General features: G+C 37.4%; 4 protein-coding genes across 7 annotated transcripts; 2 read left to right on the plus strand and 2 right to left on the minus strand.

Annotated features, from left to right (window-relative positions):
• LOC107619124 (uncharacterized protein ycf37) lies at nt 263–3,377 on the minus strand. 2 transcript variants are annotated; one of them, XM_016321348.2, is made up of 6 exons: nt 3,163–3,377; nt 2,813–2,903; nt 2,567–2,627; nt 1,380–1,663; nt 1,007–1,153; nt 263–842 (listed from the first exon to the last, which is right to left on the minus strand). In XM_016321348.2, exons 1-6 carry the CDS (start codon nt 3,360–3,362, stop codon nt 561–563), a joined length of 1,065 nt encoding a protein of 354 aa, XP_016176834.2. In that variant the 5' UTR covers nt 3,363–3,377; the 3' UTR covers nt 263–560. The 2 variants fall into 2 exon arrangements, with proteins under 2 accessions (XP_016176834.2, XP_016176835.1); XM_016321349.2 differs by having other exon boundaries at nt 2,567–2,631; nt 3,163–3,178.
• LOC107618800 (dihydrolipoyllysine-residue acetyltransferase component 5 of pyruvate dehydrogenase complex, chloroplastic) lies at nt 3,464–6,990 on the plus strand. The gene is given in 7 exon segments (XM_016320964.2): nt 3,464–3,853; nt 3,855–4,437; nt 5,082–5,273; nt 5,370–5,457; nt 6,162–6,232; nt 6,323–6,406; nt 6,532–6,990. Coding segments are annotated over 7 exon segments (1,317 nt in total). The 5' UTR covers nt 3,464–3,659; the 3' UTR covers nt 6,637–6,990.
• Nucleotides 7,653–8,096, plus strand: LOC107617159. The gene has a single exon (XM_016318939.2). It carries the CDS (start codon nt 7,653–7,655, stop codon nt 8,094–8,096), a length of 444 nt encoding a protein of 147 aa, XP_016174425.1.
• LOC107618297 lies at nt 8,736–13,809 on the minus strand. Of its 3 annotated transcripts, XM_016320319.2 has the most exons (8): nt 13,618–13,808; nt 13,257–13,506; nt 12,187–12,918; nt 11,263–11,615; nt 10,065–10,276; nt 9,695–9,951; nt 9,434–9,612; nt 8,736–9,315 (listed from the first exon to the last, which is right to left on the minus strand). In XM_016320319.2, exons 2-8 carry the CDS (start codon nt 13,489–13,491, stop codon nt 9,232–9,234), a joined length of 2,052 nt encoding a protein of 683 aa, XP_016175805.1. In that variant the 5' UTR covers nt 13,492–13,506; nt 13,618–13,808; the 3' UTR covers nt 8,736–9,231. The 3 variants fall into 3 exon arrangements, with proteins under 3 accessions (XP_016175805.1, XP_016175803.1, XP_016175804.1); XM_016320317.2 differs by having other exon boundaries at nt 13,257–13,809; XM_016320318.2 differs by having other exon boundaries at nt 12,199–12,918; nt 13,257–13,807.

The raw sequence follows: 14,141 nt of genomic DNA on the forward strand, positions 1-14,141 counted from the left end.
ATAACGGAGTTGGACGGAAAGGCCAATCTGAACCACGTCTTAAAATTTCAGGGTATAAATTGAGTCAATTAAAAATTGGAGGATCAAATTGAATCGATGGTCAAATTTCGAGGTCATTCTGAGTATCAGAATTAACTCCTGTTAAGTGGCAAACCAATTTAATAGTGGATTTTTTATCCTTGTCACTCGCATAATCTTATTACCAAAAATTTGACTAATAAATTGAAGCTTTTATTTCCAGAACATGAAAGCAGATGAATTCTAAGAAGGAAAGAAAAATCAACTCTATCTTTAAACATTGAACAATAGTTACATCACCATCTATCTGGCTCTCTCTAATCCACACACAAATAGAGAAAGGCACAACACAGCAACCATCTGTTCTGAGGGAAATAACCAAAAATTTCTCCCAACACACCAAATTAATAAAACATATAATAAACAATTTATTTATATTTCAAGGTGTGATAAGCTCCCTCATCAAACCTCAAGTAAGTTACTGAAAGCTGTGTTAAAAAGTCTTCCATATATGTAGTGTTGAGTATCAACAATAGCATTCTTTATTTCTCTTTGGACTTGACAGGAACGCCTTTGTACATTTCAACACGGTCCTTCAAAGCGTCTCTTCTGGGCCGAGCAATCTTGTTGTTAGGATCAAATAGCAGGACTTCTTCAAATGCCTTAAGAGCAGCCTTATATTCTTTTTTATTCTCAAAGGCATCCCCAAGATTGTTCCATGCTGTGACATAGCCTGGTTGAAGCTTTACAGCCATCTCAAACTGAGCAATTCCTTTGTCAACCTTCCCATCACGGACGTAGCTGACACCAAGAGCATTGTACACCTACATTTGTGGATGAGTTGCCAAACAAGTCATATAATTGTTGTTTATACCAGAACAATATATAGAATACCATCATTCTGCTATTTTCGAATTAAATTTAAAATTTGCCGATTATGTTTTAACCTTGTTAGCAATCAAACAAGTATATATAAAATTCATCCAACCTGCGCAAGATCTTGCTTATCCCCATCCCATTTCTCAATTGCTTGAAGCAGAAACTTGGTGGCAGCTGGATAAAACTTCCTCCGCAGCATCACTGCACCAAGTTCAAAAAGCTCAGTTGCACTGGCATCACCACTTCGTACTTGCTCCTGGGGCAATGGGAGAAAATGATAAAGGAAACAATTATCACAACAAATAGTTCCAAGTAACTTGTGCATAACCTTTGATTATGGCGCAAAAGACAAAATCAGAAAACCAGTTGAACGTGTAAAAACCAGGGTTAATACTATATTTCAAGGAGGTTAATACTATATGTTTAGTTCAAGAGAAAACCAATATTAAGTACTTCCAGAAGAAATAAGCACAGGTTCAAACCTGCAACTCTTTGGCAGAAAGGTCAAGTTCTCTGCGAACAAGAACTTGGCGAATCACAAAGTAAGTCCCAACCCCTAGCAAACCCAATAATGATACCAAGTATAATAGTTGGATGCTTAAATCAAATAACTCTCCAACTTCATATATCTGATTCATCTTCATTGAGTCACTTGCATATGAAAGACCAGGAGAAACCACTGATAAAGTCTGCCCAAACAAGAATGTATAAACCAATTTAGATAACAATCCCCCATCTTCAAGATCCTCTGTTGTTAAGTCATTCACTGAAAATCAACCAAGAAAAGATTAAGCAGGGTAATGTCTCAAGTGACTGTGCAATTCAACAACAACATTGAAAATTTTGAATTAGCTGGCATTTGCACAAATGTTGAAACGAAATTTGCCACAATACATAAAACTCTCAAAAAAGATCATTTTTCATTGGTGTCACCTAATTCTAATTATAAATTTGAACATTCAGAAGAATGAATACAATTAGATTTAATGGCCAAATTGAAATTCCTCGAGTCACCTAGAGCTATGGTATTAGGTTTGTTATGAACAATAACAAATTATTTAATACATGGAAATTGTTTTTCCCTTTTTACCCAACTTAAACACAAGCCCACCCATGATTTACAGAATTAGGTGGCTCCAGATGAGTTGGATCTCATAACTGGCAATTTTCCAGTGACTGTTAACTAAGCTAAGCACATCAGTTAAATATTAATCAGCTAGTCGCTATTTGTTTTTCCAGATAGATTGACCTATTTAATTCATCAATCCAAATAACTGCTATTGGGTTAACTCACACATCCATGTTAAGACCAATGATGAATCATGGGTTGACCCATTTCAATGCTCAGATGATATCTATTAGAATATCGAACTGTTAAGTATCTAAAAAAAGTGGGTAACCACACCTTAAAGCTAGCTATAAAGGAGGAAGAACTCTCCTTAAATACAAGATCAAACATTCTATACTATTCGATGTGAGACTTTGGGCACCTCATAATACCCAAGTAACTAACACAAACCCAACAATGCATAACTTCAAAATAAATAAACAACTCAAAGAATAATTCCTGTTTTTGTATAAACTAGAAACGGCACAAACTAATTCCTGATATGCAAAAACAATCATAAATAAGAATATTAAAAGGAGAGAAAAGGGAACTAGGAATTACTCTCAGATTGCTTTGTGACAAGGGTATTATGGGATTCGATTGTCATTTCTCTTTGAAACATCTGTCTTCATCCACAATGGAAGCAAAAAATTAGTATCCAGAACTTAAAGTTGTGAACATAAAGAATGAACAACAATGAGAAAACTACAAGATTAAACTCAAATTAGACAAATTCTAGCTGATTTTTTCAGAAAACACGAAAATGCTTAGCAGTTTCATGCATTACAACATGTAAACGAAAACAACCTTAAGGACAATGCTGCTCTTCATCGCATCAACCCTGTGTCCGTGCAGAGTAGTCAATCCTACCTGCCGAATCCCCGAGGCTTTCATGTTTCTGCAAATAATTCCTCAGGTTAATAATCATCTATGCAGAAGAGCTAAACAAACAATGGCATCAAATATTCAAATCTAATACTAACAGTAAAGAGGTTAACGAACTGAATATCAAGATAATGAATAGGCACACAGAAAGCATCTAATTTTAACAAGCTACAGAAGAAATTGAAACTAGTGGCAGTACAAATTACAAGACATTGTCCTATGCAAAATTAACGGTAAAATCAGAAAGAGATAAGAGAAAGGGAGTTAGTTACTTGAAGAAGCATTTGCAGCGGAAGGGGCTTGAGCTGAGGGTTAAGGTTTTAGTGGGAAAGAGAGTGGAAAGAGACGAAGGAGGAGTGTAAGAGAGAAGAAGGAAGTGACCGAAACTTGAACCAACCATCTTCTTCTTCTCCTTGGAGCTTCGAAGTTCGCAGGGGTTATCCAACAAGGCTATACCATTCTGCCACGTCATGATTATTTAATGGGCCAATCATTGGGCCTATGTAAATATTTAAAAGGTCCAAGTCCAGTGTTAAAAGCCCAACAAAGGAAGCAATAGCTGCTACTTGTGTTTACTGTTTAGTGTAGTACCAAAAACAGGGCACATAACCTTCACCGGTAAGGTGGTTGAAACCTCCGTCTTCTTTCGATGACTTCGAGGAATAACTGAACCACCACAACGCTTTTTTAACGATAATAACAACATTCATTCACATCGCTCTCTCTCTCTCTCTCTCTCTCTCTCTCTCTGCATTGTTCGATTTTCCAAATGGCTCACCTTCTCCACACTCCTTTCCTTCCTTCTTCTTCCTCCTCCGCCGCCCTCCGCCGCAGCCCGGCCTCCTCGGGCACTCGTAGGCCTCCAGCGTCTCCCTGCGTGGTCCGCGCCAAGATCCGGGAGATCTTCATGCCGGCACTGAGCTCAACCATGACGGAGGGAAAGATCGTGTCCTGGGTGAAATCCCATCATGGTTGACGAGGGCGGTGTTGCCGCCGTCGGAGCTCCAATCGCCCTCCTCGCCGAAAACGAGGACGAGATCGAACAAGCAAAGTCCAAAGCACAGTCACCTTCATCGGCTTCTTCTTCTGCTTCGTCTTCTCCTGCACCTGCACCTGCGCCAGCAGTGGAGGCTCAATCTGATAAGGCTCCCGTTAAGGCTGCTGCTGCTGCTGCTCCGGCGGTGGCATCCACGCATCCGGCGTCGGAGGGAGGGAAGAGAGTGGTGGCGTCTCCGTATGCGAAGAAGCTGGCAAAGGAGCTGAAGGTGGAGCTTGGGAGGATTGTGGGGACTGGACCTTTGGGCAGGATTGTAGCTAAGGATGTTGAGGCTTTTGCAGCTTCTGGTGCTGCTGCTGCTGCGGCTGCTGCGGCTCCTGCTGCACCGGTGGCTGCGAAGAGTGGTGGTGGGGTTGAATTGGGGAGTGTGGTGCCTTTTACGACAATGCAGAGTGCTGTGAGTAGGAACATGGTGGAGAGTTTGGGTGTTCCTACTTTTAGAGTTGGGTATACTATCACCACTGATGCACTCGATGCTCTCTACAAGAAGGTGAAATTCGATATCCTTTCCAGAAATTGCATTTGACGAACATGGTTTTCTTTAGTATACTTTTTTTTTTGGTTTGCATTGTTTGTTTTGAGTTGCTATGTGCTCTGCAATGTTGACATGAATATGACATGTTTAATGCACTGTTTTCCATCATTTTTAGTCTTTCTCTGAAATTTATTGGAAGCTTGGCTTACCTTTAGATACTGCAAAAGAGGGGGGAAAAGATTAGGCATTCAATTACTTGGTGGTATGTCTAAATCTAAATATTGCAGCACTTAGCATATATTGTTAATATTTGTGGAAATGCTTGCAATGATGATATTAGACAAAAAGTTGCTCTGTTATAATTAAAATATGTATATCTTTTCTTTGTTGGCTTAGTTTGCTAATGCATTATTAATCTGTTTGAGTAGATACATGATTTATGTATCTATTTTACTGAAGTCCATATTGTGGTAATGCTTGATGCTACATGAATATCACATAGATTCTTTTGGAATTTTATTCTGGTCAAATACATAATATAATGCCACTGTGTCAATTTAACTGTTAGTCTGATTGTCTAGACTTATGGTATGGAACACATTGCATTGTATACTGTTAACATCTGAATATCAGTGCTGATTCAATTTTATAAAATTCAGATCAAGTCAAAGGGAGTTACTATGACAGCATTGCTTGCCAAGGCTACAGCACTTGCTCTGGTTAAACACCCTGTTGTTAACTCTAGTTGTAGAGATGGTAATAGCTTTACGTATAATAGCAGCATCAACATCGCAGTTGCTGTTGCTACTGAAGGCGGACTGATTACTCCAGTGCTTCAGGATGCTGATAAGGTTTTTGATACGCTAATTTTGAGCTTCTTGAAGTTTTCCCTTTTAATATATGATGGAGCTTTGATTGTCAAGGGTTGTATTTGATGTATGTTGTAGGTTGACGTCTATACATTGTCAAGAAAGTGGAAGGAGTTGGTTGATAAGGCCCGGGCCAAGCAGCTCCAACCTCATGAGTACAGCACAGGTACAAGACTCAAATATTTATAATTATTTGGGATTTTCTTCAATCCAAGTTGGAGAAGATTGAAAACAGCTTGCAACTGAAAATACTATTTAGGGATTTTTAACCGGTTAAACACATTTTGGATTTTAAATGTACAACCCTAGAAAATAGATATTGAACCAAAGCTTATCCAAATAAGTTAGTATGCTAGATCAATCAAGGCTGTTGAACTTCAGCAAAGATTGACTTCTCTGTCCAATTAATCTCAAAATCTTAGGTCTAACTTTGCTCTGAGTGCAAGATACACATTTATAGACTTTGGGTGCTAATTCTTCATTAAATACAAACCAGGTTGATGAATTTAAAATTGAATATTACACCTACTATCACTTTTTCTGGGCTTCAAAATATCAAATTCAATTTTAAGATTTCACCAATCACCTGATGTTGGATTTAACTTCTCATTTCGCTATTGCATATCATAGAAATTTCTTTTCACTATTCTTTGATTTTCTTTACAACAACCTTACGGTGTTGTTCATGTGTCCTTTCTGATATGGACTAAACTGCTGATTTGTACAGTTCTGCCTGATAGTCTGTGGTCTTGCATGGAAACATTATGTTATTTGTCTTAAGAACAGTATATAGTATGCCCCTTGTATGGTCAATGCTGACCTTCATTAGGGTTAAATATGTGCTTAGAATCTGACCTTCATATGTGCTAGGTACCTTCACTCTGTCCAACCTTGGAATGTTTGGTGTTGATCGCTTTGATGCTATTCTTCCACCTGGAACTGTGAGTATTCGTACTCTTGGTGACATTTTGTTCGAATTAAATTAATGAGACACTGCATGAATTTGATCATATTCTTGATTATTTGTGTAGGGAGCCATAATGGCTGTTGGATCATCACAGCCAACTGTTGTGGCTACCAAGGATGGTCGCATTGGCATGAAGAACCAAATGCAGGTATGATAATCCAGACATGGTCTACAACACTAGGACTTGGAGTATGACTTACTTTTTGTCTAAGAAACACAAATCCTGTTCTAGATTTCTATTTTCTTATAATTGAAGGAAATGCGAAATTTCAGGTCAATGTGACAGCAGATCATCGCGTGATATATGGTGCTGATCTGGCTCAATTCTTGCAAACCCTGTCACAAATTATTGAGGACCCTAAGGATCTTACTTTCTAGTCCCATTTTCCTCTTTCCAAATGGTGCATTTTCATAGTAACAAGAAAATTTCCTTTCCTGCTATATTATCAATCGTTGACAAGAAGAAATTGAGAAGTCAATTACTATCCTCGGGATTTTGCAACAGGAGCAGAGTTTTGAATAGGGAAGTTGAGTTGTAGTTTGTTTAATTGAGATTTTTCAGTCTAATGTACCAATTTTTATTTTCGGTTAAATGCCATCTGATTATAGATTTTTCTTTCCTGTTTATTACTGTCAAATAATGGCCATCTGTTGTGTACACTTGAAAGTTGAAAATTAATTTTGAATTTCCAGATAAAGTGAGACTAGATATTGAAACTTCATTGTGTGAATGAACAAATGTCTTGGAGGCTAAGTAAGAAGTTCTGAAACAAATGTCTATTCCATGTGAGACCAAAATATAAAGAAATAGTTATTTTACATGATGATTTCGTCCAATACTAGTAATATATAGAGGGTAAACTTGCCTAAATAGATATTCAGTGAGCACAATCTGGATCCTGATTTCATCCCTTTTTATTATTATTCCTTTATAATTATGAATTATATCCTGTGGAAACTTTTGTGTCTAATTTCAAGGTCAATCATGCAAACAAGATGTCATGATTTGGTTGATCATGTATATAGTATGTTTTGCTGCCTTATGTTATTCATAGCTCAATTATTATACAACTGTTAATCTAGCAACCAAAGGTATAGAGCTGCTACTAATAGTTTTTCATAGGAAACTAAGAAGATGAGTTGACTTATTTAGTGTTGAAGATCTTGCTTGAAAATGTTAGTTGAAGCATATGAAAGTGCATAATTAATTGTGGGGAACAAAGACTGTAGGTTGCTTTTGCAGCAGTTGAACTAAAACCATTCCATTACAACAACTACTTGGTCCAAGTCCTCACCAAAAACCTAACCCAAAGAACTCACACACCATTCCAATTATTCCTGATCTCTCTAATATTCACATAAGAGGCCTAATAATAATCATCCTATATCCATTCATGGATACAGAAGACTTCAGCTTCCCTAGAATTTCTGAGAATTGTTCATATCATGGCATTGATTCACCTCCTTTATGGAATCTATCACCAGCAACAGCCTCTCCTAACCCCTACAAAGGAAATTATGATAAAGAACCCTGCTTTGAAACAAAGGTAGTGACATCAAATAAGGGAGAGAGGAGTGAAGAGGATCAAATGGATTTGTTGTGGGAAGATTTCAATGAGGAGTTGACTTCGACAACAATAGGTTCTGCTTCTGCTGTCTCTTTCTCAACAGAGTTGGTTGAATTCAGGTGCGCCACGGCTTTTACACTTGCCAAGAAGTCGAATGGTGCTCTTGTTCATAGTAGTAAGAATAGGCATGGCATGGTGTTGATCGTGAAGGTCTTAAAGAAGCTCTTCTTCAACAACTCTCATGGAAAATCCACCAGGAGAGTACTCTAATGAATATCATGTGATTTCCTTTCTTTTCTTTATACCATTCTTCTTCTTTTCTTCTTCCTTCCCTTAGCAGTAGTCTAATTCTTCCTCTTCCATGAAATGTATATGTAAACTTCAGTAAATATGATGTTGGTTTGATTTATGGTTGGCCACAATTCCCATAACATGACATAAAATACATGTGCATATTGATTAAGTACTACTAAGAGTAGTTTTAAAATGCTATGCTTTCTCCTTTCTTTTATGAATTTATTCAATCTCAAGATCAGTGGGGAAAAATGTCAATCTCTGAGTCCATTGAAGTAACTGCGAAATTGTTTTCTTATTATTTATCGACTTTCATTGCTACCTAATTGTCATCAACCACGAGTTCTTCTGATTTAATTTTTTTTGGTCAACTATTTATGATTTTTTATTAGAATGGCATGGCTTTTCACAAAAACTTTTGGACCAACCATCCAAAAACGCATCATTTAGACCCAAGGTACGTTCAATGATGAATGATATTAGTTTTAGTGTTGAATATTTCAAGTTTTAGTTTCTAAGTCATTCTTTTCTTTAACATCGAAGATCTAACTTCGATTCTACAATGACAATCATAGGGTAGGGCTCCACATAAATTGAGTCTGAGAAGGTTAGGGATGAGAGGAAATAATACATGAAATTTATAATGAAATATTCAAGTAATGAAATCAATGGCATGAATCACAAGTCAAATATCTAACATGAGTGACTATGAATGACCTATCAAAATTTTCTACATACAACAAAACAATCCCCAATTTAGAATTCAGACTAAGGATGGTCAATGAGGTCATTTAACGCTTTTGCTCATCTCCCAAGGTATAAATGAATTGGGATGGATTACAAAGAGGTATGACTAAAAAATACCACAAAAATTATATTCCATGGATGATGAATCATTTGTATTGTAGATCATATTTTTTCAGAAACCTTTTGCTTCTTTTGGAAACACCTGTGGTAGGTAGAAGAATCATCAAGTCACTGAACTGTGACACAAATTCTGAAGTAGATGGCCTCCATAAAAATCACAACTTCAACAGATATAGAACACACTTGGCCAAGTACATCATCATATCAAGCTCACTAGCAATGAAACTGTTAATATAATCTTGTCTTATTCTGTTGCTTTTTGTGCCACGCGCCTCTTCTCGTCCATCCTATGTCGGAACAACTTGGCTATGTGTCTTCTTTCACAATCCTGGTCATGGAAAAGAACATAAACCATGAAATCCACATTCATAGGTAAGATGTGTTTATTTATTTGTTCTTTCTTTTCTTTTTTTTTTTTTTTTTTTTTTTTTTTTNNCTTTTCTGACCTTGAACATGTTAAGATGAAAGGGTTTGTCTGGATTCATCCTTCTCAGCTTCTGATAAGTGTATGCAAAACTTAGCTGATCACGAGGAGTAAACCGGTCGACTTCGTTGAACCAAAGACATGAGAACAAATTTGACATTGGGGTGTGTGCCCTTATAATAAAGGAACCTTCAGGTACATCTGCCAGCAAGAAGAAAATAAGTACATTAATCAACAATTTTGGAGAACTGGAAGAGAGCAAACCCTCAAAACAACAACATACTGCTTGGGAGAAGCTTGTTTGGATCTGATGCATTAAATCTTTGCAGTCCATCGGCCTTGTAAAATGCGAATTGTTCATCTATAACTGTATGGTTATACTTGTTTAGTTTCTTGTTTTGTGCTACCTCTTCCCACACACAATGCCGATCATAGTGATTGGATATCGCAAATTCATAACCCTTTCGCCACAAGAAGTACTCTAAGATCAGATATGGATCAAGCTGAAGACGTAATTTGCTGTCCAACCAAATCGAATACCTGAAACAAAATTTGAAAGAAAACCAAGAGCAAAAACCACAATTTAAATAGAATTCAAACCAGTACTGTTGAAATCAAAAGAACAACACATTGGACATCAGGCTCGGCCTCACCTAGCAAAAGGGAAAAGCCGATGTGGCAATAACTTAGGTATTTTACCCACTCTCCGCATATCGTCATAAGGCAGGTTCTTCACTACCACTAACTTCCAAAAGCCAATGAAACCCATCCTATCAGGCACATGGCCTTCGGCAGTAAGGGTTCGTACCGTAATCTCATCGGTAAACATCACAAAGCACACATTCTTCCTTGACAAACGAGTGATCTGAAATCACAATGACTATGTGAATGTAACAAAGTATGCTCTGTGACAATCATATCAACAGTTGATGATTGATCACACATAGGAACCACTGACCTCAACAAGACAACATTTTAATATTTGCAAGTTTACAACAAGAACTCAGTTCAAAGACATTTTAATAGTAGCAACAGCACATATTCAGCACTAGAGAGATATATGTTGAGAATAGTAAGTAATGATCAAATCTGTTGTTAATGCTCAACCTTTTACCCTTGAGTAGGCTTGCAAAAACATTTTTCCCCACCTTTCCCAATGCAATTTACCAAATTAAAGGAATACAAAGTTGGACGTTAGAACAGTAATGAGATATTTATTTTTCCCTAGCTACGTGGCCAAACATCTTATGGACTGAGAAGAGAAGCATGAGTGAAATAACTATGTGATAATTGATAACTAGCTATGTTGTAAGAGTCTTATGTTTCCAATGCCATTAGATATTTCCTTCACAAGATCTTCAAAATAGGAAGCACAAGAAATTGAGAACACAAATCAATGGGCTCATGTATGTTCATATTGTGAGTTGCTACAGTTGATGGTGACATTCCAATTAATTTCTCAAGATCTCCTTATTATTTCATTGTCCAAAATTCATTGTGTCTAAGCTTTCTACACTAGAATTATGTGAACACAAACATAAGCAGGTTATTGGTATCTTTAGAAGTCCATCTCCCAAACAGGGTATACGATACTAAGGATGCAGGCGACAAATTACACAATGCACCACTTAGAGAGGACCAGACAAACATGTAGGTTTATGCTGACAGCCAACCCTAAACACAAAATATCCACTTAGACTATAATAACTTCACATACTACCATTTTAAAATTAAATGGAACTAAAAATATGGATTATTAGTTTACTATAAAAATCACATCATGTGAATGTTAACCTCCGAATCCTTTTGAAGTCCCACAAAAAGAAATATCAGATTCTTTAGAACCATTACCGTTTTGTAGGCTGGAACCCTCAACCGATCAGAATTGCCAAATATGCACGAAATCACAGCAATATGGCATCTGCTAATGTAACTTGCATCATCTTCTGCCAAGTCAAATCCAGTGCTAGGGTAACCCTGAGGACCTCGAACAAAACCACAGTTTATATTCTGATCACGTGCAAAAAATGAATTTTCCCTCTCTTCCAAGCTCTGATGGCCACCAAATCTGGGCACCCACTCTTCCACGCCCTCAGGCTTCTCTTCTGTCTCTGTGTAGTGTAAGTTAAATCGTGCAAATTTTCGGCTTTCTAGTGGCTCTACAAGTTGTGTAGTTGAGTTTAACAGCTTCATCTCACAGGATCCTGAAAATAGGTCATGTGCAGGCAGGTTAAAGAGTTTTGCATACTTCTCTTTATAGATATTTTCTGGATAAGAGAAGAAGAAACATTCCCATCCACAAATATTTGAAAGCTAGACAGTGGTTCTAAGGATGTTTTATGAATCTAGAGAAGCTATGGAAAAGTTCAAAATAAAACCAGTTAGATATAGTGGTTTAAGTTTCCACTATAGCCATAAAGGCCCCATAACATACCAAAAAGATAAATAAATAGATAAATAAAAATTGGAAGTGTTTGTAAAATAGACCAATTTGTGTGAAAACTGGTTTTGAATAAACTTTAAAATCAACGAAAATCGATGTCAACCTAAGGCAAATTGAGATAGCAGTATGTGACGAGTGGGAATAGCACAAGAGTAAAAACTAATCTTATATAAACAGGGTTTGTCGATGTGATTGGTTAGAAAATCATCTCAATGTCTCTCAGTAAACAACATTCAGGGAAGCATCAGAAATAACTTTCCAAAGGAAGCCATTCAACCACAGATATTTTAGGAGTTCAACTGAAACCCCCATAAAATAAATATGAAGGTCACCTGAAAACTTACGGTGCCTGGATTTCCTTTTTGTTTCCGGTTGAGACTTTTTGCTTGAGCTTGCTTTTCTTTTGTTTGAGAAAGATGCTCCTCCATCACCCTCAGAAATATCATCGTCATTAGTTCCAGCATCAAAGGAATCATGGGATTCTTGTTGGAATCCATTGTCCAATGCTACTACATTGGAACTAGAAACCTTCCCTCTAACATGTTTACTGTTGTCAGAGTCATCGACTTCAGATTCATGGAAATCGAAAAAGTCATCATAGTCATCATCAATATCATCCATTGCATTCTTCTTGTTTAGGTCAGAATCATGTGACATTTTGCCATCACCTTCTCCTGAGCGTCCTGCATTCTTCAAAGAGGCCTCATATTCCTCTTCATACCTTCTCAATTCATGGCGTCCAGCTTCATTATATAAGCCAGTGCCTTTTCGCTTTACACCTGTGTCAGAATAACCCTGAGAAGACTTAACATCATTCTTCTTCTTCTTAAGTAAAACAACTTCTGCTTTTTCATCGCCAGTATCCCCACCAGTCTGCTTCATCATATCCTCATTGTAATCATCATCCCTTCTCCTATCATCCCTATCCCAATATCTCGAATCTCGACCATGTCCCCCAGAACCCTGGCCAAACTCAAGAACTTTCTTCTCTATCCGTGGTATATTTGTAAGAAAATCAGACTCGGCCTTTGAATCATCGGCAATATCACCACCATTACTTATTTCTGCAACCAAAGATTGGCAATCTTAAAATGACAGAAACCAATCCATTGCATAAAGAAGAACAAAAGCTAAAACATAAAACAACCTCAGCTCAAAAGTTCATTCGACAAACAATTTCGAATTCCCCTTCAAGACTTGAAGCATAAGAATAATAATGATTGATGATCAAGCAAATACTTGGGTCGACACATTATTATTCCGGTCACTGGCAAAAAAAATAAAAAAGTTGATGAAACCAGAAGATCTATTAGCTAAGCTGTCATTGCGATCACACTTCAAAAAAAAAAAATGAAAAAAGAGTAAAAAACACTGGTTCAAGAGCAACAAGAAGAAGCTTCACCTTCTCTAGAAATGTAAGAAAACGTGACGACAGTGAGGACGAGTACGAGGAACAGGAAGAGGAGGATCGCCGGAACCGGAACCCGCCAGCCCCTTTCGGATCGCGCCGATCGCCGGTGCCGATTCTGCTTGTGAGTGGCGACGCCAACGGCTCCGCCACGAATCCCGACGGCAACGTGATCGGGGGAACCACCGTTGGGGTAGAGTGGATCCCCTCTCACCCCAAACCTCTCCATCCCCGATTGCCTTTGCTGTGCCATGACATCACAAAAAATGAAAAAGCGTAGAAGAAAAAAGAGAAAAAAATTGCAGTGTTTTTTTCTCTCTCTAGAACCTTCTCTCTCTAAAAAAGTAAGACCTACCCAGGAGCTCGTTTTGTTCAAAGATTCAAACTTTTGGTTTGGTTTAGCGGTGAGAGGTGAGGGTGCTGCTGATTCTTGGTGGTTGAGTGCTGAAGAGTGTGAAGCAAGCGATAGATGAAGATGGTTCAGTGTTTTTTTCCTTTTTCTTTTTTTTTTGGGAAAAAAATTGGTAAGAAGAGTTTTCAATTAATTATTAATTAATTCGTCATTAATTAAAAGCAATGCATGTGTGTCAGTGTGTGACAGAGAGAGAGAGGGCTTGCCGGTGACAGTGAGTCGGTGACGACGGCGTCGGCCGGTGATGTAGACGGAGGAAATTAGATGTTTTAATAAAAAAATTAAAATAAAAACTTACTAAAACATTGTTAATTCATTGAATCAAGAGAGTATTTTCAATGCATTTATAATGTAAAATTTACATTGCGGTTAATTATACCCCTTCTTTTAGATGAATATTTAAGTGATTAATATAAAAAAATATTTATTTTTATTAACAGTTATATTATCACTAAGTATATTTAGTG

Source organism: Arachis ipaensis, chromosome B09, assembly GCF_000816755.2.
Source record: "Arachis ipaensis cultivar K30076 chromosome B09, Araip1.1, whole genome shotgun sequence".
NCBI classification, from domain to species: Eukaryota; Viridiplantae; Streptophyta; class Magnoliopsida; order Fabales; family Fabaceae; genus Arachis; species Arachis ipaensis.